Raw genomic sequence first — 26139 nt, 5'->3', positions numbered from 1 at the left:
ATCACTCTCTCCACAGTGGCAGCCGTTGGTGTGTGAAGGAGCTGCGGCAGGAGCAGGATGACAGGAAGGGAGTGAAAGTGACACCAAGCTCAGCGCTGCTGCCACAACCATCGCTGCGCATCACGATCTATGTCATCCGACCTTGTTGGCCTTTTCCTTCACTTTGGCCTGAAGGGTCGTTGTAGGAACGTTTTGCTTTGGTATCGGTCTTGTTATCCTTGGCTGGTGACTCAGTCACTGAATTGGGAGGCCAGTTTTTTTTAAAAAGGAATCGATTCTAATCAATTCACCCAAAGTAAATTGGTGAATCGATTCGAATCAATTCACCCAAAATGAATTGGTGAATCGATTCGAAACGTGAATCGTGCAACACTAGTCCACACAGCAGTGCTCATCATAGTCAATTCTATTATTACTCAAGACATATTTCATAACTAAAAATGAAGTCATACCTTGATATGTTCCCTGATAATTATAGATGTCTCGTGGTTTATGGTGCCTGAACTCTAAGATTCATCATCTGAACGGGTTTACAATTGTAGCATATGTTAAAGTTCAGTTCTTAGTAAGCAGAAAAAATTGTTTAAAAAGATGTTAACAATGGATAATTTGCTTTATACTTCACTGTTTTCCTTAAAAATGATCAACGTTCACACATTAGAGTCTTGCTTTCATCACACTGCTATTTTAAGCTGTGCTAGGCCTTGGTTGCTAGGCTACAGTACTGAATGTGTGTGTCCTCTATGACTGAAGAAGGTTTTTAGGTAGCTAAATTAAATAACTTACCTATTGCTTCTTTCTATACCTATGTAAACATGGGTGGAGACTATCTACACAGTTTCTGAATGTTTGATAAGGCATAAAAACAATATATTTTCATATAGACACCAAGGGTAGTCACCTGTTTTGTATCTCTCTAGTTGTAAGGCTCTTATGTTTCTGGCCTTGATGTGAATATAGAAATAGCTGCTAATGAGTGAATTCCAGGGATGCTTGGCGATTGCTTCAGTGTGACTCATGAACCTGCAGGATGATTCCGGTTATTTCCATGCCTGCAGTATTCACAGTCCTTCTATTTAACTTATTCATAAGAGATATGACGCAAGGACTTAGAGGAAGGGTATCACTGTTCGCCGACGACGCCAAACTTTGCAACATAGTAGGCAAAAGCTTATTACCTGATAATATGACACACGACCTACTGTTGTTGGAACAATGGTCAACTACTTGGCAGCTAGGCTTCAATGCTAAAAAATGCAAGATAATGCACATGGGTAAGAGAAACCCGCGTAGAACTTATGTACTAAATGGTGAGACCTTGGTTAGGACCACAGCAGAACGCGACCTAGGGGTGATCATTAGTGAAGACATGAAGGTTGCCAATCAAGTGGAGAAGGCTTCCTCCAGGGCAAGACAAATGATGGGGTGTATCCGCAGAGGTTTCGTCAGCAGGAGACCTGAAGTTATGATGCCGTTGTACAGAGCCATGGTGAGGCCTCACTTGGAGTACTGTGTTTAGTTTTGGAGACCACACTACCGAAAGGACGTGCTGAGGATCGAGTCGGTTCAGCGAACGGCCACCAGGATGGTCTTGGGGCTCAAGGATCTCATGTATGAAGAAAGATTTAAAAAAATTGCGGCTGTACTCACTTGGGGAAAGAAGAGAACGGGGAGATATGATTGAAACATATAAGTACATCATGGGACGCATCGAGTCAGAAGATGATATCTTCTGGCTCATGGGACCCTCGACCACCAGAGGGCATCTGCTGAAAATCAGGGGCGGGAAGTTTCATGGCGACTCCAGGAAGTACTTCTTCACCGAAAGAGTAGTGGATCATTGGAACAGACTCCCACTCCAGGTGATAAAGGCCAGCAGCGTGACGGATTTTAAGAGAAAATGGGATACTCACGTGGGATCTTTAAGGGAGTAAATTCAGGGGAGGGGATACTTGGAATGGGCAGACTTGGTGGGCTATAGCCCTTTTCTGCTGCTTTTTTCTATGTTTCTGCTGTCCAGCTCCTGTCTTTTACTGAGGTTTATAGATTTTCATAGTAAATAAACTTTGTACCCAAATGGACAGAGACCATATACAACAGTAGCTGAAGCAGCAAAAACATATCCATATCCATATCAATATTTGACCTAGAGACTAATACCGACTTCTCTAAACTGAAGAGGCTGCAGAGGAAGACAGGACAGTTACTTACCGTAACAGGTGTTATCCAGGGACAGCAGGTAGATAGTCTCACGAATGAGTGACATCACCGACGGAGCCCCGGTATGGACCACTTTAAAAGTGCATCGCCACTTTAAATCTTTAGATAGTTTGCGATATGACAGAACATATACAAATGCATGGATTAATGAGAGAAAGCCAATTTGGATTTAGTCAAGGGAAATCTTACCTCACCAATCTACTGCATTTCTTTGAAAAGGTGAATGAACATGTGGATAAAGGAGAGCCGGCTGATATCATGTATTTGAATTTTAAAAAGGCATTTGACAAGAAAGACTTCATGAAAGACTTCTGAGAAAATTAGAGAGGCATAGATTATGAATTAAGAGCTTGTTGAAAAACAGAAAACAGAGTAGATTTAAATGGTCAATATTCTTAATGGAAAAGGGTAAATAGTGGGGCTCTAAAAAATACCCTTCTCAAATGTAATTTCAAAATTCTTAGTCCAGATTATTCAGAGGTGCTAATCCGCTGTGAATAGCTCCTAAATATTTAAATCATTTTTAATTACTATCAGAGGGGCAGAGCCTCAGATCCCCGTGTGTTGTGTATGCTTTACAATCACACTAGAAAGGGAATTAACCTCACTGGCTCATGCTTCCCTCCTGCCCTGTTGTTAACCAAAAATACTCAGAGTTCTTAGAGAAACAAGGACTTAACTTTGAATCCCGGGCAGGGTGTGTTGAAAGTTAGCAGTGAAAATTGTTATTCAATCTTTCCTGCTGTCTCTGCTAGTCCTCTCGCCGAGGACTAGCAGTATATGTTCTTTCTCATCCTGTATAGAATTTTGGTAAATAGTGGGGTTCCCCAGGGGTCTGTGCTGGAATCGCTGCTTTTTGATATATTTTTGAATAATTTAGAGATGGGAATAGCTAGTGAGATAATTAAATTTCCTGATGACATGAAGTTATTCAAAGTTAAATCGCAAGAGGATTGTGAAAAATTGCAAGAGGACCTTGTGAGACAGAGAGACTGGGCATCAAAATGTCTGTTGATGTTTAATATGAACAAGTGCAAAGTAATGCATTTGGGAAAGAGGAACCCAAACTATAGCTATGTGATTCAGGACTCCATGTTAGGAGTCACTGCCCAGGAAAAGAATCTAGGTTTCATCGTTGAGGATATGTTGAACCCTCAGCTCAATGTGTGATGGCGGCTAAGAAAGCAAATAGAATGTTAGGAATTATCAGGAAAGGAATGATGAAAGATGAAAATGTTATAATGCCCTTGTATTGCTTTATGGTACTGCTACACTTCGAATAGAGTGTGCAATTCTGGTGCCGTATCTCAAAAAAGATATAGCGGAATTAGAAAAGGTACAGAGAAAACATAGAAACATAGAGCATGAAGGCAGAAAAGGGCCACGGCCCATCTAGTCTGCCCACACTAATGGCCCACCCCCTAACTATCTCCATGAAGAGATCCCACATGCCAATCCCATCTTTTCTTAAAATCTGGCACGCTGCAGCCTCAATTACCTGTTGTGGAAGATTATTCCAGCGATCAACCACCCTTTCGGTGAAGAAATATTTTCTGGTGTCGCCATGAAATTTCCCACCCCTGATTTTCAAAGGATGCCCTCTTGTTGCCGTGGGTCCTTTAAGAAAAAAGAGATCCTCTTCCACCTCAATACGGCCTGTGACATATTTGAACGTCTCGATCATGTCTCCCCTCTCTCTGCGTTCCTCGAGTGAGTACAGCTGCAACTTACCCAGTCGTTCCTCATACGGGAGATCCTTGAATCCTGAGACCATCCTGGTGGCCATTCGCTGAACCGACTCAACTCTCCGCACATCTTTTTGATAATGCGGCCTCCAGAATTGTACACAGTATTCCAGATGGGACGACTTCCCTATGAGGAAAGGCTAAAGCAGCTAGGGCTCTTCAGCTTTGAGGAGAGACAGCTCAAGGGTGATAAGAGGTCTACAAAATACTGAGTGGAGTGGAAAGGGTAGATGTGAATGACTTGTTTACTCTTTCCAAAAATACTAGAGGGGGCATGTGATGAAGCTACTAAGTAGTAGATAACAAGACTAAGAATGTTATAATGCCCCTGTATAACTCCATGGTGCAACCTCATCTGGAGTATTGCATTCAATTCTGGTCTCCTTATCTCAAGAAAGATATAGTGGCGCTAGAAAAGGTTCAAAGAAGAGCGACCAAGATGGTAAAGGGGATGGAACTCCTCTCGTATGAGGAGAGACTAAAACAGTTAGGGCTCTTCAGCTTGGAAAAGAGATGACTGAGGGGAGATATGATTGAAGTCTACAAAATTCTGAGTGGAATAGAACGGGTACAAGTGGATCGATTTTTTGCTCCGTCAAAAATTACAAAGACTAGGGGACACTTGATGAAGTTACAGGGAAATACTTTTAGAACCAATTGGAGGAAATTATTTTTCACTTGGAGAATAGTTAAGAATGTGTTGCCAGAGGATGTGGTAAGAGTGGATAGCGTGGCTGGTTTGGGGAAGGGTTTGGACAAGTTCCTGGAGGAAAAGTCCATGGTCTGTTGTTGAGAAAGACATGGGGGAGGCACTGTATCAGTGACATGGAATGTTGCTACACCTTGGGTTTTGGCCAGTTGCTGGTGACCTGGATAGGCCACTGTGGGAGCGGGCTACTGGGCTTGATGGACCATTGGTCTGACCAGTGAGTCTATTTTTATGTTCTTAGATTTAAAACAAACCGGATAAAATATTTCTTCAGTCAACATGTAATTAAACTCTGGAATTCATTGCAGAAGCATGTGCAGTTACCTTAGCAGGGTTTAAAAAAGGTTTGGATAAAATGTCTATAGTTTCCAAAAATACACACAGAACCCTAAGCAATTTAAATTTTTTGATTATTTTTGATATTTTTAAATTATTTTTTAAATTTCAGGTGAATGATCAGTTTCTAGGGAACCATCTTTGCAATCAATTTTTAGGTCTCCACCAAGGTATGTCCCACAGGGAATGTGCACCCTAGAGCACACTATGGGTATTACCCAAAAACATCATCTGTATTCACCCAAATTTATGTTTTAGTTTTCAAAAGTGCTGTGTGAAATAAGAAACTTAAAACATTTGAGTCTATGTCACTTATTCCCATATTGGTATCAACGAGATATAATAAATTCTCATCATCTGATCGCAGCTGTCCATATCTCATCAAGGGGGGGTGCCTTGGTTGATTGCCCTACAGAGTACTGTAACAATTCCGGATTTGCATGACTAGCGAAGGAAGTGGGCTCCTAGCCATAAATCTCCCGGCACAGCAAAGTTTGTTTCTTTTTTTCTGTGCTGCACTGTTCTAGCTGTAGACTTGGCCACAGGGGTAGGGCAATCTGGGTCCAGCATTTCAACATCAGGAGAGCGCAGTGCAGGGTCCCTGCTACACCGGCTAATAAATTTTGATGGATCTGACTACCAGAACCATTGTCAAACCTTTTCTAATACTACCAATGTTGACCACATTATCTTGCAATAAATTCCCCAGTTTAAGTGTATAATGTTGGATAAAATGTTTTAAATCTGCCACTTTGTAGAATGTCTCTCAGTTCTGGCCCTATTTGATAGAGTAATTAATGGCACCACCTCATTCGTGATTTTATAACTGGCTATCACAGTCCTCTCACTCGTCACTCCAAGCTGAAGAGGCCTAATTAGGGATGGCTGTTGTTTGTAATACTGGAAATGTCAGTGACATATCCCATGCTGTTTGCTCTTTATTAACAAACAAAAATAAGCAGGAAAAAACATAGAACACTGAAACTGATGACAGACAAATATGATGGAGTAAATTCTCAAAAGGGAAAGGGACTTGTATACCGCAGTTTACATATATACATGTACTTATTTTGTATATGAAGCAATGGAAGATAAAGCGATTTGCCCAGGGTCACAAGGAACAGCCCTGGGATTTGATCCTGCAACCTCTGGGTGCTGAGGCTGTAGCTGTAACACTAGACCACTCTTCACCAAAATTTAGGTACCAGGATGAAATGCTATTACCATAGGTTCACAGTTCTGCATCAGACTTTAGGAGTGAACACCCAATGGATGGTGTAAACGCTAATTAGGCGTGTAACTGCTAGTATTCTGTAACGCACATGAGTAACTCCCAGTATCACAATTATAATGAAAAACGCCATAAAATCGCCATTCTAATAACATCATCATAATAAAATATTATAACATTAAGGACATTGTTTGGACGTCTAACTCTCATGTAAAACCCAATTCTCTAAAGGACGTCTAAACGGTGCTGAGTGTGATTCTACAAAGGATGCCTCTCTTGGATGCCTAACTTTAGGCGCACTTTGCAGAATCAGGGCCTAAATGGAAGTGGAGATAATGCTGATCCCTGCGGGACTCCACAGCTAAAAGGGTTTTGAGTACTGTACTGTACATCCCCTTTCAATATATAAGTCCTATTGAATAAAAAGGACTAATCCTTGTCCTCTAACTCCCATGTAGAAGATGAGTCTGATCAACCACTATCTAATGCCTGCCAGATCTCACTAAGAACTGCAGCCAATATGGTCTCTGTTCTCTGCCCCCTACAAAAACCGATCGCTTGGGATGGAGAGCATTAGTGCATTCCAGATATGAATCTAATTTCTCCAGTACTATTCTCTCCACTACCTTCACTGGGAGACTAAAGTTATATATAGGCCTATAACTTTCCATACCACCTGGATCAAATGAACGTGCCTTAATTATTGGGCATGCAGTAGCACATTTCCAGTTCGTTGGTACTATTCCTTCTTCTAGACCAGGGATGTCAAAGTCCCTTCTCGAGGGCCGCTGTCCAGTCATGTTTTCAGGATTTCCCCAATGAATATGCATGAGATCTATTAGCATACAATGAAAGCAGTGCATGCAAATAGATCTCATGCATATTCATTGGGGAAATTCTGAAAACTCGACTGGATTGCGGCCCTCGAGGAGGTACTTCAACACCCCTGTTCTAGACTGTTGTTAACCATAATAATAGTAGAGTGGATATCTCAAGACTAGATATTCTCAATCAAGCTGGTGGCAAGAAGTCTACCATGTTTGAATAATGTGTAACATGTAGAATTAATTTATCCTAGCCATAGAGCAGGATCTAAATTCCTTCAATGTTGACATGGAGATTACTTCCTTTTCTGAGTCATCTAAAGCCATGGCCATGGAGATTTGTAAATCAGTAGTTGCATGGAGGTTACTGACTTTTTTTCTGACAAAACTGTCCTAAATCTCCCGGGGTTATCTTACTTTGAGTTTTTTCAAAATTAGCACCTGTTAGTTCCCTTACTAAAGAAAACAATGAATTTTATATATTGTTACTTTTCATTAATCAAACGTGAGCAATAATCTTGTTTTGCCCTTTTTCCATTGTAGATTATAATGCTTTTGTAATTGTCTACATTCAATGAGTACTGATTCAGTTTTATGCTTCCTCCACAATCTTACTACCTCCTCATAAGACTTTTTACAAGCTAAAGTCCCTCATTGTACCAACGACGATCCATAGTTTAGTTTTTAATGACTTTTGGATACTTTAATGGTACACATTTATCTTGTATCTCCACTAAATGCTGGGACCAAAGCTCAGCTTGCTTTTCTACTGTCTCATCTAAAAATCCTGGGGTTATTGTATTATAGATAGGAGGAATTAAAGCAGAATCTGCCTGTCCCCATGCTTTTCCTAAACCACAGCCTTTCGTGTTTACCTTATTCAGTCATATCAATATTTAATAGACAGGTAATGAGATGATGATCTGACCAAGATAGTTGAAGTGTGATTGTTGCTGTTGTCTGGGTCTTGCCACATCTGGGGCGAGACCCGGACAACAGCAACAATCTTGGTGCTAGCCAAGGAAGCCTAAGAGAACCGAGTTGAAGTATTTTCATTTCAGTGAACAAGTATTTTTCTTTTGCAGGTACAAAAATCAAATCTAGAGTATGGCCCATAATCCATTGTTTCATTTCCAAATCTGACAAAAATTGTACAAAATAGATTGAGCAAACATTGGAGGGATCCTCAAAGTGTACGTTAAAGTCCCCCTTGAACCATTAAAGTCTGCCTTGAACCGCAAGGTAATGGCAGAATAGAAATCTCTAATGTAATGTAATTATGATAATGTCTGGGTAAGTCACAATTAAATGTGCTATAGTTTGACATTTTTTTCCCTGGATAATCCTGGTGGATAGCACAATAAACCAAAGTACATATTTAGGGATCCCAAAAGCTTAAGAAGAAGTACTTCCTCAGATATAATGAAAGTAGAAAGGAGGAGAAAATGAGATGAAGGAGAGAGTGGGTCATATAGAGGATTCTATTGTTAATCTGTCTTTGATGTTTATCTTTTGCAGGATATATTACATGCGACAGCAGCGATCATCTCTCCTCACACTCCTACCCTGCCTCTTTCAAGAACAGAACCAGGCCTAAATGCCTAAACACAGCAAAGTGACTCAACGTGAACAGAGCATTGAGCATGTCACGGAGTCTGTTGCTGACCTTCTGGCCCATGAGGAACCGGCAGATTACAAGCATAGTGTCTTAAGTGTAAGCGGTGAAACTCACAGCAAGGACAAGGAAGTGGAGGAGGATTCAGACTCAGAAGACAGACCAGCTTGGAACAGCAAACTACAATATATTCTGGCTCAAATTGGCTATTCTGTTGGGCTTGGAAATGTCTGGCGTTTTCCATATTTGTGTCAGAAAAATGGAGGAGGTGAGTGGGTATTTCTGCCCCTTCATCTGATTCATGACCTACATCACAGCTCTTCATATCCCCTAGACTGGGATAAATAGATGCTTCAGTGAAAATTAGGGACAATATTCATCCCATGATGGTAATCGGCCTCCAAGCCACTTCCAGTGGTGGGCTGAACTAACCCGTGAATATTCTTTGCTGGGACATATATAGCTCAGAGTAGTGAACAGTTGAGTATGTGTGCTGACCTGGATATTCAGACCAATGACTGGATTAACTTGGCACATATAGTTAGGATAGCCTCTTGATCTGCTCATTTGCCCATTTAGTGGATTGAATATTGATGCCAACCAGCTAAATGCTGGCTCTGTCCCTGGACCACCCTTAATCTAGCCAGATATCCAACAACATTGCCCAGTTAAGTGCCGCTGATTTCCAGCAGTTGCCAGTTCAGTGGGGTTTAAGTAGTAACCCCTTATTGTTTTCTCCCAGCTCTGTTCCATGAAGTCTCTCTCTGCTGACTCTTTGGGTATCTTAGCATTAGCCAGTCAATATTCAGTGAATGTTTATAACACTGGCCACTGACGTTGAATTAGATCAGCTCCTGTCTGGATACTGGCATTGAATTTCTGGGTCAGTGGTAGGCACAGGTTTACCCTGGTAGTGCCAGTATTCAGTGACACTATCTGGATAGCTGTCCAGTTAACTTAGGACAGTCTTTTTTCTCTCCTAAGTTAACTCGGTAACTATATGCTTACCATAGAAGAATATTGGTGGAGCCTAGATAGCTCCTGGCTCTATCCTAACTCCACTCCAGGCTGCCCTGACACTAACCAGACTACCTTGGCATTCTACCTGAATTTTCTGCTACACTGAAAGTCCTGGTTGGACCTGATGAGCACAAGTTAGCTGGTAAAAGCCACCCTGACCCCAGAATCAAGAAGCATCATTTTCAGTAACGGAAACAGATTGTAGCTTCTGAAAAGGGCATTGTATTGTGTCTATAAGGAGTGTCTATTACTGGTGCTGTTTTACCTGGTTGCTTTTTCGTGATGTCTGTTGGCCAGTTTATTAAAAGAACCCAAGAATTAGAACCTTACAGAGCAAAGCTGGAGACTGCAGGTTCTAATGAAATTGATAAACAAAGAACTTGTTCTCCACAGAGGTAGCAGAGTGGGAGACAAAAGTCCAAGAAGTTCTGGTCCAGACTAAACAGCTGTATAGCAGCAAAAGAAGAATAAAAAGGTTTCCCTATACTTTGGATCTCTGCTATACGGGTGTCTTAGTGTGTGTGATTATGGCACTCTGATGTTGGTATATGTCCTTACTTATCCATTTAAATTTCTTTGCCTATGCTGCTGATATGTACTATTCGGAAATATACTACTTTTTGGGATCAACACTATAAGTTAGTTTTCTGCTTGTATATTTCTCCGAAGAGGGCATATTTATCTCACCTTCGTGAAAATGCAGCCTGTTTGAGATGCCAAACTCTTGAAGCGGGTTTGGGACATATGTTTTGTACTTGCCCTGCTATTCAAGCTAATTGGAATGCTGTTTTTGTCTTTGTGGAGCGCATCTGGAAAATCTCCATTCGTCGTTCTCCTTTGCTATTATTTGGGACTGTTCCTCATTTTTTCCCTCGAGTGAGGGGCGCTGCTGATTTTCTGAAATGGACTGTTTTGGTGGCCCTGAAATATATTTTGACCCATTGGCTTGAAGAAACAGCTCCTGATTATTCTTTTTGGCGATGTCAGATGATTACCCTTTTGATGTGGGAACGGAGAGATGTCGGACCTTTCTTCTCTCCCAGGCCGGGTCTTTCAACGGACTTGGGAACCTTTCTGGACAACAATGACCCCGCTGGCCCGAAGTCGCTTGCTAAATTGTTGAATTTCTGTATTTTGTTTTCCTTTGTTTCACCTGGTTAGAAAATTTTTCTGGGCTGAGATGTGCTTGGAAGGAGGACCCTGGGAGGGAGGGGGGTTATTTATTTTGGGGTGGGTTGTGTTGGGTTATTTATAAGTATATGTTTTGTTATTCAAAATGCTGAGCTTGCTTGTTATTGCTTGGTTACTTGTTACTTTTGTTGAGCTCAATAAATATATTTGAATAATATTTTGTGACTCCTGAAGCAAGTAAATCTGTCGAAACATGGCCTATGTCAAGTTGAGGTGAGGCGTGGCTTGGTGGTAGACCTGCTGCTTCACCACCCTAAGGTCATGGGATCAATTCCAGCACTACTTCTTGTGACCTTGGGCAAGTCACTTAATCCTTCATTGCCCCAGATACAAAATGGATGGATTATGCCACCAAGTTGGCAACACACAATGAGGAAGCCACCCCGTGTTGTTTCCTGGCAGAATACAGGAGTGGTTTGCCATTGCTTTCTGCATACTGTGTGGCTCCACTATGTTGCTGTTGCCCAACATAGGGCCCCTCAGCCTACAGCACCTGGTATTCCCAGGAGGACTCCCAGCCAGGCCTGACCCTGCTTAGTTTAAGAACAAAAAAATGTGTTCAGTTTGTCACGATGGCTTTCTTCTCTTTAGCACTCCCTTTATTCCATGGTCATTCAACGGCCCCACTGCTTCCTTCGCAGGTCGTTTCCTCTTAATATAATCGAAAGAACGGCTTGAAGTTTTTCGCCTCCTTGGCTATTTTTTCCTCATAGTCTCTCTTGGCCCCTCTTACCGCCTTGTGGCACCTGCTTTGATGTGGTTTGTGCTTTTTCCAGTTTTCGTCCGTTTTTGACCTTTTCCATTCCTTAGAAACATAGAAATAGACGGCAGATAAGGGCCACGGCCCATCTAGTCTGCCCACCCCAATGACCCTCCCCTACCTTTCTCTGTGAATAGATCCCATGTGTCTATCCTATTTGGCCTTAAAATCAGGCACACTGGTGGCCTCAATCACCTGAAGTGGAAGACTATTCCAGCGATCAACCACCCTTTCAGTGAAAAAGAATTTCCTGGTGTCCCCGTGCAGTTTCCCGCCCCTGATTTTCCATGGATGCCCCCTTGTTGCCGCGGGACCCTTGAAAAAGAAGATATCTTCTTCCACCTCGATGCGGCCCGTGAGATACTTGAATGTCTCGATCATGTCACCCCTCTCTGCGTTTTTCGAGTGAGTACAGCTGCAACTTATCCAGCCATTCCTCGTACGGGAGATCCTTGAGTCCCAAGACCATCCGGGTGGCCATTCTCTGGACCGACTCCAGTCTCAGCACATCCTTACGGTAATGCGGCCTCCAGAATTGCACACAGTATTCCAGGTGGGGCCTCATCATGGATCTATACAATGGCATAATGACTTCAGGCTTACGGCTGACGAAACTCCTGCGTATGCAACCTATGATTTGCCTTGCCTTGGATGAAGCTTGCTCCACTTGATTGGCAGTCTTCATGTTCTCACTGACGATCACCCCTAAGTCTTGTTCTGCTTCAGTTCTTGTTAGGATCTCGCCATTAAGGGTGTAAGTCTTGCATGGATTTTGGCTGCCCAGGTGCATGACTTTGCATTTTTTGGCATTGAAGCTGAGTTGCCAGGACCTAGACCAGCGCTCCAGTAGGAGTAGATCGTGAATCATGTTGTCGGACATTGAATTTATGTCTGTTGTGCTTTTGCTCACTACATTGCTTAGTTTGGCGTCATCGGCGAATAATGTTATTTTACCTCGCAACCCTTCTGCCAAGTCTCTTATAAAGATATTGAATAGGATCGGGCCCAGGACCTTAAACGAATTCTTCTTGTCTCTGATTGCTTCATTCACCGCTACAGTGAGCCACACCGGTTCCTTGTTCTTTTTCCTTTTGGATCCCTTGTTGATACACGGTATATATAGATTTTGCACCTCGGTGACCGTGTCCTTAAAAAGGGTCCAAGCTTGCTCTAGCGGTTTTACAGTGCTTATCTTCTTCTTAATCTTCTTCCCCACCATGAGTCTCATTTCTTCATAATTCCCTTTTCAGAAGTTCAGTGCTGTGGCCATCGTTCTGAATCAATGTTTTACTTCCGTGTCCATGTTGAAGCAGATCATATAGTAAGAGTGGGCAGCCAGGCCATAGACTCAGGTACAAAATAAGTGCCTGTATACAAGTAAACTGTTTTGAATGTGTCACCACAAAAAGGCGGTACACAAGTTCAATCCACTTCCCTTTTATCTGCTGTCCATATCAGAGATTTTTATTGCATTCAGTAAAGGCTTTTAAGGTATAAAGCTCCTTGCAACTTTTCTTAGTTGTCACTACTGATTTTTTTACAGGTTGTCATGAATAACATGGGTCTCAGTTTCAAAGCACCTTAGTAACTTTGTGTGTCTAAGTGCTGTGAAAATGAGCCCCCATATCTGTTGTCTCTTACTGAGATGGATTACTTTCAATAACAAGTTTCAAATTTATTATAAAGTTTAATTAATCGCCTATTCCAAATTCTAAGCGATGTACAAACTGATAAAAATTACAGAGTTAGGGGAAACAAACATAACTAACAAAAATACTAAATCTACTAAACATTAAAAAAACTAACTTATACAAACATAATAAAAACACAAGGAAAGGCTAGGGGGGAAATACAATTTGATTATAAAGAAGAACAATTAAGGTTAAAAACAATAGGAAAGGGAAAACTATCAAAAGATATATAGATGAAATGAGAGTCATAAGCAATTCATTTAGTCATTGAATGCATCTTTAAAAAGAAAACCCTTGAGTTTGCTCTTAAATTTTTCCAAGTTCTTTTCCTCATCAGCAGGTATCACCGAGGGCTCCTGGGATCAAAATGCTCCAGCCTTCAGAGGGAATACAAATAATCTCAACTAAACATAAAAAAGTTTTAAAAAATAATTTTTGTGCTTAGTCAACCTTACACTATCGCATCTGGCAACAGTGTCATTAGAACATCATAGCACCTCCTGCCTTCCTAGCCTGTATGATTCTAAAGTCTGATGTCTATCAGGGAAGCCTTAAAGAAACAAGATGTCTCTTGTCGGGGAGGAAATGATTTTGTAATATACGTCTGCTGACTGTATGTGATAGATTGTTTCTGTGTCTGATAAGATAACGTAAGAACATAAGAATTGTTGCTGCTGGGTCAGACCAGTGGTCCATCATGCCCAGCAGTCCGCTCACACGGCGGTCCTCTGGTCAAAGACCAGCGCCCTAACTGAGACTAACCCTACCAGCGTATGTCCTTGTTCAGCAGGAACTTATCTAGCTTTGCCTTGAATCACTGGAGGGTGTTATCCCCTATATCAGCCTCTGGAAGAGCATTCCAGTTTTCCACCACTCTCTGGGTGAAGAAGAACTTCCTTATGTTTGTACGGAATATATCCCCTTTCAACTTCAGAGAGTGCCCTCTCGTTCTCCCTACCATGGAGAGGGTGAACAACCTGTCCTTATTTACTAAGTCTATCCCCTTCAGCACCTTGAACGTTTCGATCATGTCCCCTCTCAATCTCCTCTGTTCGAGGGAGAAGAGGCCCAGATTCTCTAATCTTTCGCTGTATGGCAGCTCCTCCAACCCCTTAACCATCTTAGTCGCTCTTCTCTGGACCCTTTCAAGTAGTACTGTGTCCTTCATGTACGACGATCATTGCTGTACGCAGTACTCCAAGTGAGGGCGCACCATGGCCCGGTACAGCGGCATGATAACCTTCTTCGATCTGTTCGTGATCCCCTTCTTTATCATTCCTAGCATTCTGTTCGCTCTTTTTGCTGCCGCCGCACATTGCACGGACGGCTTCATCGACTTGTCGATCAGAACTCCCAAGTCCTTTTCCTGGGAGGTCTCTCAAAGTACCGCCCCCAGACATCCTGTATTTGTGCATGAGATTTTTGCTACCAACATGCATCACTTTACACTTGTCTACGTTGAACCTCATCTGCCATGTCGCAGCCATTCCTCGAGCCCGATTATGTCACGTTGTAGTTCTTCGCAGTCCCCCTGTGTCTTCACTACTCTGAATAACTTCATATCATCCACAAATTTTATCATCTCGCTCATCGTATCTATGTCCAGATCGTTTATGATGATGTTGAAGTGCATGGGTCCAATCACTGAGCCCTGCGGTACCCCGCTGGTGATACTCTTCCAGTCCGAGTATTGTCCTTTTACCCCCACTCTCTATTTCCTATGCTCCAGCCAGTTTTTAATCCACGTGAGTATTTCACTCTCGATTCCATGGCTCGAAATTTTCCGAAGTAGTCGTTCATGTGGAACCTTGTCAAACGCCTTCTGAAAATCCAGATATACAATGTTGACCGGTTCGCCCTTATCTATCTGTCTGTTCACTCCCTCGAAGAAGTGCAGCAAGTTTGTCAAACAAGATCTGCCTTTGCTGAAACTGTGTTGGCTGGTCCTCAGCAAACCATGTCCGTCAATGTGATCAATGATGCGGTCCTTTATCAGCGCCTCTACCATCTTTCCCGGTACCAAGGTCAGAATCACCGGTCTGTAGTTTCCCGGCGTAACATTCGCCACCTTCTAGTCCTCTGGAATCTTTCCCATTTTGATCAACAGATTGGCTATTAGTTGAAGCAGTTCAGCTATGGTCCCCCTCACTATGAGAAGGTGGTGGTATTTACTCAGATTCATGGTATATTGAAATGGAAAAATCGAGTGGATTAGAGTGATGACTCTGGACTCTAAAATGGCAAAACAGAGACTGGGAGCTGCTTGCTTAAAACATACCGTGCCTTTAATGATGGTTGCTAAACTGATTCCAGCCGGTGTAGCGTTCCAGTATTTTACCACCTGATTATCAGAATTGGTTCACCATGGTCTTTTCTGAGCTTCCTAGTTGCCTCCGACTCTACCATGCAAATGTTTACAACGAGGTCATTACTAGTAAAATGGCAGTAAAATGGGCTCATTAATATTTAAATGAGCACTCCTGGTGATTTTCTATCATTATTGCCAAAGATCATAAATAATTCAATACTGAAAAGAATGGTAAGGCTGAGCTTTCATTCAAAATAGAAAACTCATTTGTGGTGAGACCTCAGAAATTCATTCTCGAACTCACTATAGGGCATCCTAAGCTGATCCATTCGGGGGATTAATTTATCAGTCACCGGTCACCAACCTTAATGCAAAATATCATAAACATTCTTTGAACATTATAAGTGTGGAACTTAGCTTCAAACAGCAATGAAACTTCGTGATCATGATCGTGAATTTCTGAGGTCTCACCACAAAAGAGTTTTCTATTTTGAATGAAAGCTCAGCCTTACCATTCTTTTCAGTATTGATTAATGAATTATTTATTTATGATCTTTGGCAATAGTTATTTCACCCCACATTTTTGCTGTTTATCATTTATGATTTTTCAGTGAGGTTTTTTTTTGTCTTTTTTGATTCTCTATCATTTCCAGGTGATTCTCCAAATGAAGTGCTGGCTTTTGGGACCAAACATTACCGGATGGTCTGGGGGTGCCGATACTGTGAAAAGTGCATCTCAGGCATGTGTTTCTTTCTGTAGTTCATGATAAAAATGAAAAACACACTTTGTTGGAAGCCGACAATTGCACCTCCCCTCCCTTCCCCTCCATCCAGTAGCATTAGCGTGCCTAAGATTGACACAATGAAGTAGCGTTGCTGTTGTTCTCCACCCCTCCTATCCACCCATACCTCTTTCCATTGACTATTCTGACGCATGTGTTGATGGCTATCACCAAGGACTGATCTCATGTAAATTTGGTGAACTTCATTTGCATGGGCAGTTCTTTGAGAAAGGCTCGTCTTTTTTGAATCGTTAGATTTATGGCCGCCACAGCAACCCATTGGATTTTACCGGCAATATTAGAGAATCTGGCCCTGGATCTTTTTCTTTAAAATACAAAGACCTTTACCATTAATTAGACAATTTTTCTATCTTCAGTCTCAGCTGCCTCTAACATCACTTCTCTCCTCTTCTCTCTTCGCTGTTGTAATTTTGTAAAGGCAGGGTATCAAATAAAGTAAACCATAAACCCAAACCTCATGAATTCAGTTCAGACGGTACAGTCTTTAAAAGCCACACCATGTGTGAAATTCTTTCTTTTTGAGTTGGCTCAGTGGAGCTGATCTGTACTAGGTATGGCACTCCTAGGTCCCCTTTTACAAAGCAAGGGCTGTGATGCACGTGATTCACTACCATGGCTGTGTAAAAGAGGCCCTTAGTGATCTAGTACAGAGCTGCTTTATCTTCGGTCCATGGATAGATTTCAGGGGCTATATGAAATGGGATGGAAGAAAGAACAATTTTATTTTCACTAACCTCTAATACAAATTTAGCTTTATTCAGTAATGAATATGAGCAACAAAGTCATGGATGGCCTCTAAAGTGCAAAAATATTGGTATTGAAAAGAGTGTTTCTGATGTTATTTAATTTAGTTTAATTGAATACAGACATTAATATTCCACTTAACCAAAAGTTCTAGGTGGATAACAAATATAAAGCCTAAGAATACATCTCATCATCTCATCAAATAGTTGCATCAGATACATCTATTCACAGAAACAAAGACTGAAATATATTGAAATAGCAAGTACATATTCCTCTTCTATAGACGATCAGGTAAAATATTTTTGAAACGGCAGCAAAAAAACATAATAATAATTTTTTTTTTGTATACCGCTATACCAAAAAAAGAAGGCAGATAAAGACCGCATGGCCCATCTAGTCTGCCTAACCATGCCATCTACTATTCAATCCTCTTTCGTAGAGATCCAACATGCTTGTTCCAAGCTTTCTTGAATTCAGATACATTTTTGGTCTCTACTACCTCCTATTGGTTTTAAAAGTATTTCCCTGTAACTTCATCGAATGTCCCCTGGTCCTTGTAATTTTTGACAGATTGAAAAATCAATCTACTTGTACCCGTTCTACTCCACTCAGGATTTTGTAGACTTCAATCCTATCTCCCCTCAGCCGTCTCTTTTCCAAGCTGAAGAGCTCTAACCTTTTTAGTCTTTCCTCATATGAGAGGAGTTCTATCCCTTTTATCATCTTGATCGCTCTTCTTTGAACCTTTTCTAGTTCCGCTATTTCTTTCTTGAGATGAGCCCAGAATTGAATGCAATATTCCAGGTGAGGTTGCACCATGGAGCGATACAGAGGGATTATAACATTCTTAGTCTTGATAACCATCCCTTTTTTAATTATTCCTAGCATCTTGTTTGCTTTTTTGGCCGCTGCCACACTTTGGGCAAAAGGTTTCATCTTATTGTCTACAATGACACCCAGATCCTTTTCTTGGGCATTAACCCCCAAGGTGGATCCTAGCATCCAGTAATTGTGATTTGGGTTATTCTTCCCAATGTGCATCACTTTGCATTTGTTCACATTAAATTTCATCTGCCACTTGGATGCCCAGTCTTCCAATTTTCTAAGGTCTGCCTGCAAATATTTCACAATCTGCATGCGTTTTAACAACTTTGAACAGTTTAGTGTCATCTACAGATTTAATCACCTCACTCATTTCAATTTCCAGGTCAAGTTCTCCTGACAGCACTGGAGCCTTGTGGCTTTCTGACATGGCATCAGCATTCTTGGAACCCATCTTGCACTAACTTTGGACATACCCAACTTTTCATGAATTATTTTCCAAACTGTACATGCTAGGAAGCCCATTTCTTCAGCTATTTAGGAAACCTTAATCCCTGAGAATATTCACCAACAGCAGAATATACAGAATTTCAAGAGATTACTCAACGGCATCTGTTTTGTCAGATGAAATACAGGGACTAAGATTGAATAAATAAGAAGAGTAGAGATTGATGATAGTAGGGTACTGGTCACTGATATTTTATTGTCTGGATTGTTTTTCCTGTTTTGTAGTTATGTTTGTCATTGATTCGACTTATCTGTTATATGTAATTTTACATTTTTGTATGTAAGTGTGTAACTCGCCCTGGATAAGGGCGGGGGTATAAATAAATAAAACAAACAATAAGCAGTGGATTTCCCCAAGCCTAAGGACTTCCCTTTTAAGAATTTATCCAAACCTTTTTTAAACCATTCTCCATTGATGGTTGTTGGGAGATTGTTCCAGATCTTGGTACTGAGGGAGGTGAGAAGTGAATTAAATATGCATTTATATTCAATGCCTTTGGTGAGAGGAAAGGATCAATTGAAATATTTTTGAGCTTCATGGTCAACGTTGACCTATGAGTAGTTCTGCAGAGTTTGCATTTAGGTTGTAGAACATTACACATGATCGATTTAAGGTAAGGTGAATTTAGGCGTTCAGATCCTAGCTTTATAAAATGAGGATTTAGACATCTATGCAATATGGATGTCTAAATGCTGGTTATCCAGACATCCAAAACATGAATAAAACTTCTCGAGTAAGAGGCCATAGTCTGTCTAATGACTGTCAAACCTGCTGCTGAAAGCCAACAGCTGAGGAGGGAATCGAGCCTAGGGCCCTCTGTGTGGCAGCAGCATTGTCATTGATCCATAGAGTCTAATGGCCTCTTGAGCTCTGATTCTTTCCTTTCTGACACACTTCATCAGGTTCTGTTTTCTTTTGCTCTCACTTCTGTATCTTTGGGTTTTTTCCTTTCTTATCATTCTTTTCTCCTCTTCTTACTCCACAGGTGCCTTCATGATTCCCTACTTTGTTCTCCTGATCGTCATTGGAATCCCACTGTTCTTCCTGGAGCTGGCTGCGGGTCAAAGGATCCGTCGTGGTAGCATTGGTGTTTGGAATTACGTCTGCCCTCGACTGGGTGGCATTGGATTTGCCAGCTGTGTGGTAAGTGTTGTACTGAATTAGAAGAGTACAACATTATTTACTGAGTGTATAACTTTTCATGAATTTTGGTTAGGGTTATGAAATGATTCCAGGCTATAAGGAACAAACTGAACCAGTACTAGATTTCATAATTGAATTTAAATGTTTTCTGAGTTACAAAAATCCATAACCTTCAGCTTTTGACGGATATTTATTTATATAACTTATTTATATAACTTATTTATATCACTTATATTTCACTTGATCTAAATATCCTCAGTGGATCACATAAGATGTATACATAATATACACAAAGCACAGTGAAAATATACAATCAAAACAGACTAACAAGCAAAATCTCAGCATTAAAGACTCCTTTTACTAAACTTCAGTAGAGCTATTTACCGTGGGCCGGCGAGGTAAATGCTCTGACGCTCATACCGCAGCTTTGTTAAAGCCAGTGTAATGCCTCAAAATGAAAGTGAATATACTGATAGTTCAAACACTAAAGGAATCCTCTCCATATACGCTCCTAGAAGCTGAATACTCCTTATAGATAGAGGATTCCACAACTTAGATCCCACTACTTAAACCATTGATGCTCAGTATTCTTCCTAGCCTTACAAAGACAGGACTTACAGAAATAAATAAATGCACAGGAGTCAAGTCTCTTTCAGCTGAAAAGAAGCTCTGGAATAAAAGGGTATAAGATAAAGCTGAAGGGAGATAGAGTCAAAATAAATCTAAGGAAATACTTCTTTATGGAAAGGGTGGTGGATGCTTGGAACAACTTCTTGGTGCAGGTGGTGGAGATGAGGACTGTATCTGAATTCAAGAAAGCATAAGACAGGCATGTGGTATCTCTTAGGGGATGAAGAGTTAGTGGTTGACATGATCAGCAGACTGGAGGGCAATAAGGCCTTTATATGCCATCATCTTCTATGTTTCTATTAAAAGTCACTTTCAACAGATTTCAAAGAATGAATTTTACAGGTGCCTGTGGTTCAAGCCAACAGATGTTACAAGAAGTAAAAGGGACACTTAGGGAGGACAAAAACATAACGGAGAGACTGAATAAATTCTTTGCTTTGGTCTTTACTGAAAGGGCTGTAAGAGATCTTCCTGTACAAAAAAAAAAAAAGAAGACGGAAGGTGAATGTCCTATGAAGATAATGTCTAAAAACACCCAAAGTAGGGAAGAACCAATGGCCGTCCAATATACAAAAGAAAAGCAGAGGCCAAATGTTGACGTTTTATTAGATGTAAAAAGGAGGTAAACATTGACTCAACATTGAGCAATGTTTTAGCAGCACAAAGCCTGCTTCAGGAGTCAAAATATCTGTGTCCCAAGTTCGTGCCCCACCTACCTGCTTTCAAGCCTTTGTCCCAAATTCCTCCCCTCCTTTCTCTCTCGATCATGTCCCTTCTCTCCTTTACTTGCTACACCGCGCTCACTCCCTTCAGGCCCATCCAGTTTTGCTGCTCGTTCCTGCCTTCAACAGCATAGAGATGCATTGAAGGCAGTGGCTCTTACACACTGCACGTGGCTGACCCACAAGCCTTCTCTCTGATGTCAGCTCTGACATCGGAGAGAAGGCTTCCGGGTCAGTCACATGCAACCTCCAAAAGCCGCTGCCCTGTGTAGCTGAAGGCTGGAAAGAGCTTCCCTGAAGGAGGTAACTGGGCTCTCCCGCTGATCCGGAAGGCTTCCCTCTAATGTCAGCTTTGACATCGGAGGGAAGCCTTTTCAGATCTGCTTAAGCAGATGGGGGAATGCAGGAAGGAGGGCATGGAATCCCCGGTGTAAAGTTTGATAGTGGCCCCACAATGTTAGGTTGTAGGGGTTATGTTAGGCGCCCTTACCAAACACCAAGTCCCGGATTCAATACCCTCACAGAAGATTCACCAAGAGTAGAATCAAATAAGAAACACAGCCAGAGGTGATTGCATAAAGAATATATTATAGAAATAGGCTTACGGAAAAGTAGGATTCATAAAAATTACAATTACAGAGACTGCTTCTGTGTTCTTGTGAATGAGAGAGAAATAGGGGCTTGGGGAGGGTGATGTCCCAAACTTCAGGTAGAGAGCAAGACGAACAAGAAGCGCAAGACCAGCTAGAGAGGAGGGGGATGTTGCAAGGGGGCTTTTATAGTTTGGAAACTTATTCTAAATATAAAATCTATTGAGCTTCAATAGAAGTTAAGCATTCCCATCCTTAGTAAACTTGTGCTAGACAGGAAAAGAATAGACGGAAGTCAAATGTAATTTCCAGTATATCTCTGACAATAGTTTCTGATTAACCTTAGTTATCTGTGCACCTGGACCGATTGTATATCCTAGGCTGTCCATCCTAAGCATCAGACATTAACACATCTTCTTAGCACCTCTTAGAGCACCTTTTTACTGCCAGGTCCTCTAACCACTGATTGAATTAGGGTTATTTGAAACAGTCTGCCTGGATGCTTACTCTATGTGATCTATGTGCATCAACATCCCAGAGTCAGATTTATATAATTTCCCATAGGCCTTTGTTGACATTGGTTAGGGCAACCAAAAATGCAGCTTGCTAGCAATAACTATGCTGACACCCGGTAGTAGCGCTTTGGTGGAGGGGGTGGGCAGGAAGGAGGGCATGAGATCCTTGGCAGCAATTAAGGAGAAAGGGGGATGGGAGACCTGTGCAGTGCCACGTACCCCCAACAAGCGGCTCACGTACTCCTAAGTGTACACGTACCGCATATTGAGAAACTCTGGACTAGAGGGTGGGGAGACAAAGAAAGAACAGAGCACAAGCTGGATGGAATTAGAGGGTGGGGGAAGAAGGAGAATGGAGCTGAAGATGGATGGGAATTGGGGGTGAGAAGAAAGGGAGGAGGAAGGGAGTTGGGGAGAAGGATAATTGAGTTATGGGAGTAGAGCAGGGAATTATGGAGTGGGGATTTTGAGGGAATAATTAGGACTTGGCAATTGATGAGTACGAAAAAGGGTGTAAAATTGGGAAGAGGGGGAGCAAAAGAGATAATTTTGGGGGGAAGGTTGAGACAAGACATGAATCACCTGGAAGACTGGAGAGAGAATGATAGGCTTGAAAAGAGATGGGAGGACTGAGGAGGGATATGAGAGGATGGGGATGAATTTCTGAAGGGGTTGAGTGAGGGTGAAAATGGAGATAAAAAGATGGTGAAAGAGTCAATAGCAAATGAAATAGAGAGTAAGAAATAGAAAAATGGCCTGGAGGCAGGGAAGGAAGGAGAAACAAGGATGGAGCTGGGGCTTCTGAGGGGTTGCGAAGTGATAGGGTGAGCGCAGAGGATGGAAATAGTGGACTAGGAAGTGAGTTAAGATGGGGGATATTTCAGAACCGTTCCCGATCTGCAGGGGTACTCGCCAGGGGTGCCCCCTTTTGCCTTTGCTATTTATTTTGACTTTGGATCCTCTTATTCTGGATATTCAGGGCAACCCGGACATCATGGGGATGGTGGTGGGGGCTCATCATTTTAAAGTGGCGGCCTTTGCCAATGACCTTTTGGTCTATTTGACAGATCCTCGGACCTCCCTCCCTGCCCTATTGGAAAGTTTTCACGAGTACGGGGATTTTTCCGGTTTCCGTTTGAATCATCAAAAGTCAGAGGCTTTGGCGTTTCTGGACTTTTTGCGGGTAGACTGGGGACCAGATTTTCCTTTGCAATGGGCGGACCACTCTTTTCGGTATCTTGGCATATTACTGTCAGTGGATGTTACAGCGTTGTACCGTTTGAATGTTGATCATTTGTTGCAGGAGACAAGATGCTTTTGCGTTGCTGGATGAATCTCCCTCTCTTGTTGATGGGCCGTGTTCATCTCTTTCGGATGATTATCTTCCCTAAATGGTTATATTTATTGCAAACGCTTCCTTTGTTTCTTTTGAAAAAGGATCTCCTGAGTCTCCAGAAATTGGTGTTGTCGTTTTGTTGGGGGGGCAAGAAAGGTAAAATGCACAGTTCTTTTCTTCAGGGGTCCTGGGCAGTGGGTGGTTTGGGACTTCCTTTGGTTCATCTTTATAATTTGGCCTGCCTGCTTCGTCATCTGCGAGACTGGCTTTTTGCCGGTTCTCAGTATACTGATCGTGAGTTGGAAGCAGATTCTTTTTTTCCTTGGGCTCTGCCTTATCTTTTACATTGGGATGGGAAGGTGCGGTTGGGCCCTTAGGCTCGTAGTTGTTTGGTGGAGCTGCTTCGCCGGGCTTGGCGGTGTCTTTCTCGGCTTTGGGGCCATTCGTCTTTTAGTTCTGTTTTGCTGCCCATAGTGGGCAACGCGAACTTTAGTCCTGGACAGCATAATGTGGTTTTTAAACATTGGGCATGGAAAGGGCTCCGAACTTTGGGGCAGTTCCTTCAGGTGGATGGCAGTGTTGTTTCTTTCCCGGCTCTCCAGGCGTCCTAGTCCTTGAGTGCGACGGATCATTTTGCTTATAGACAGCTTTCCCATTATGTAGCCTCTTTACCCAGGGAATCTTTGACCCAGTCTTTTGCTGTTACATTGCAGGATTTTTTTTTTTTGATACTCTGTGGGACTGGCTTTCCGTTTCTCAATATCATCGTAGATTGGTGGCTTTGTAGCCAGGGAGGGATTACCATCGGCTCTTGACTTTATGGGCCCGGGACCTAGGTTGTCGCCCGCGGGTGGCATCCTTGGCCCCTTTGGTGCAGCAGATACCCAGGGTGGTGCAGAGTACTGAGCTCCAGGAATGTCAATTTCGGGTTCTCCATCGGGGTTATATCTCCCAAAAACAGGCCTTTCATTTTGGATGTGCCCCTACCTCTACTTGCCTGAAATGTCGCCGGATTGATAATTCTTTGGCGCATGGTCTGTGGTCGTGTGCCCCTATCTCCGCCTTTTGGCTGGAGGTCAGGTGTTATTTGGAATCTTTGGTGGGTTATACACTCCCCTCGACGGTGGAAGGGATTATTTTTCTGGCTGCCGGCCATCTGGGAGGACTTTCTGCAGGCGACTGTTTGCTTATTCGTAAGGGTTATATTGTGGGGAAGAAATGAATTCTCAATCACTGGCTTCAGGACTCCCCACCCACCATCTGGTATTGGCGCAACAAATTATATCTTTTAATGGTCTGGGAATCTATGTCCGCTCGGTTTTCTCGTTCCCGGTGTAAGCTTTTTCTATCAGTTTGGGCCTCCTATTTGGATACTTTACCCCCTATGATAAAAAGCCAGATGGTCAATCGATTGCAGAAGCCAGTAGTTCTTTCCTTGCCAGTGGGTTGAGAGTGGGGTCTTGGGGGGTGGGGGGTGGTGGTGGTAGGGGGGTATTTGGGCTGGGGAGGGTGGGCGGGGTTCTTTTTGGGGTGTGGAATGGCTGGGTCCAGGCTATCAGAACTCAGGCCTGGACTCTCCCTGTATTCATGGTTCTTCTGTTGGTTGTTTGATTCTAGTTTTGTATTGGAAAATATGTTTTCTGCTTATTGCATGTATTTTGTCTTGTGAATAAACAGTTTCTACAAAAAAGATGGGGGATAGAATACTGGGGAAGGAGAGAGACAGGAGGCAATGAGAATACTGTGGAGTGGATGGAGATGAGAAGTGAAAAAGAAATTAATGACTAGAGGGTAAAAGAAAGGTAGAATGAAGATATAAGCAAAGCAAATGGATAGGTATAAATGTAGAGAAAGGGAAACCTGGAAAATGTTTTGGAAAAGAGCCTAAGATCAGCCCAATTTAAAGGAAACATTTCTCAGACAACAAAGGTAGAAACATTATTATTTAATATTTTGTAAAGACCGAGGTGTGTCTGTTTTGGGAAATGTTGGTCTTTTCTCTTTTGCAGAGTACAGGAGAATTGTATATATGTTTGTTTGTCTTTGTGGTTCCCCCTTATTTAGTATCAGCTGAGGTTCTATCTGTGTGACTGAGGTAAAGGATTGTGTCTCTGTAGGAGCTGTAATGGTACATAGTTGTCATAGGCGGGTTGGAGCTGTTATGGTTTAGCAAATTTCCTCAATAGCTTTTGAATGTCTTTGCAAAGTGTCTGGCCCTATTCTTGAAAGCAGTACCTCAATATAAAAATACTCCCATAGACACGAAAACCATCTGATTGAAACAAGGTATCTGGCCGTGGAAGGAAAGTGTGCTGTTCTGTAGGTGAATATTTTTTATATGGGGGTTTATATTGAGATTTTATCCCAGGGTGGGAAACCTGGAGCTCATCATTAAATTTTATGCGGTCCATGCGAAATGGACACAGGAAACGGCATTTTTAACCAGCATTTTTGTGATTTAAAATAATGTAGAGCAACATAGCCTCTCTAGCACTTTGTTTCCATCATTTTTATGTAATGTAATGTAATTTATTTCTTATATACCGCTACATCCGTTAGGTTCTAAGCGGTTTACAGAAAATATACATTAAGATTAGAAATAAGAAAGGTACTTGAAAAATTCCCTTACTGTCCCGAAGGCTCACAATCTAATTAAAGTACCTGGAGGATAATAGA

The 26139-nt window shown here is 42.0% G+C and overlaps 1 protein-coding gene across 1 annotated transcript in view; it reads left to right on the top strand.

Moving 5' to 3' along the window:
* The window catches only part of SLC6A17 (solute carrier family 6 member 17), an 88964-nt gene that overhangs the window by 15032 nt on the left and 47793 nt on the right, over nucleotides 1-26139 (top strand). Inside the window, exons 2-3 of the mRNA XM_033918436.1 lie at nucleotides 8584-8948; nucleotides 19513-19670. Of these exons, the coding sequence (XP_033774327.1) occupies nucleotides 8663-8948; nucleotides 19513-19670 (444 nt within the window). The 5' untranslated portion in view covers nucleotides 8584-8662. The remainder of the gene's footprint in view (nucleotides 1-8583; nucleotides 8949-19512; nucleotides 19671-26139) is intronic.

Source organism: Geotrypetes seraphini, chromosome 13 (assembly GCF_902459505.1).
Source record: "Geotrypetes seraphini chromosome 13, aGeoSer1.1, whole genome shotgun sequence".
Taxonomy (NCBI): domain Eukaryota; kingdom Metazoa; phylum Chordata; class Amphibia; order Gymnophiona; family Dermophiidae; genus Geotrypetes; species Geotrypetes seraphini.
This window is presented reverse-complemented; position numbering and strand designations above follow the sequence as displayed.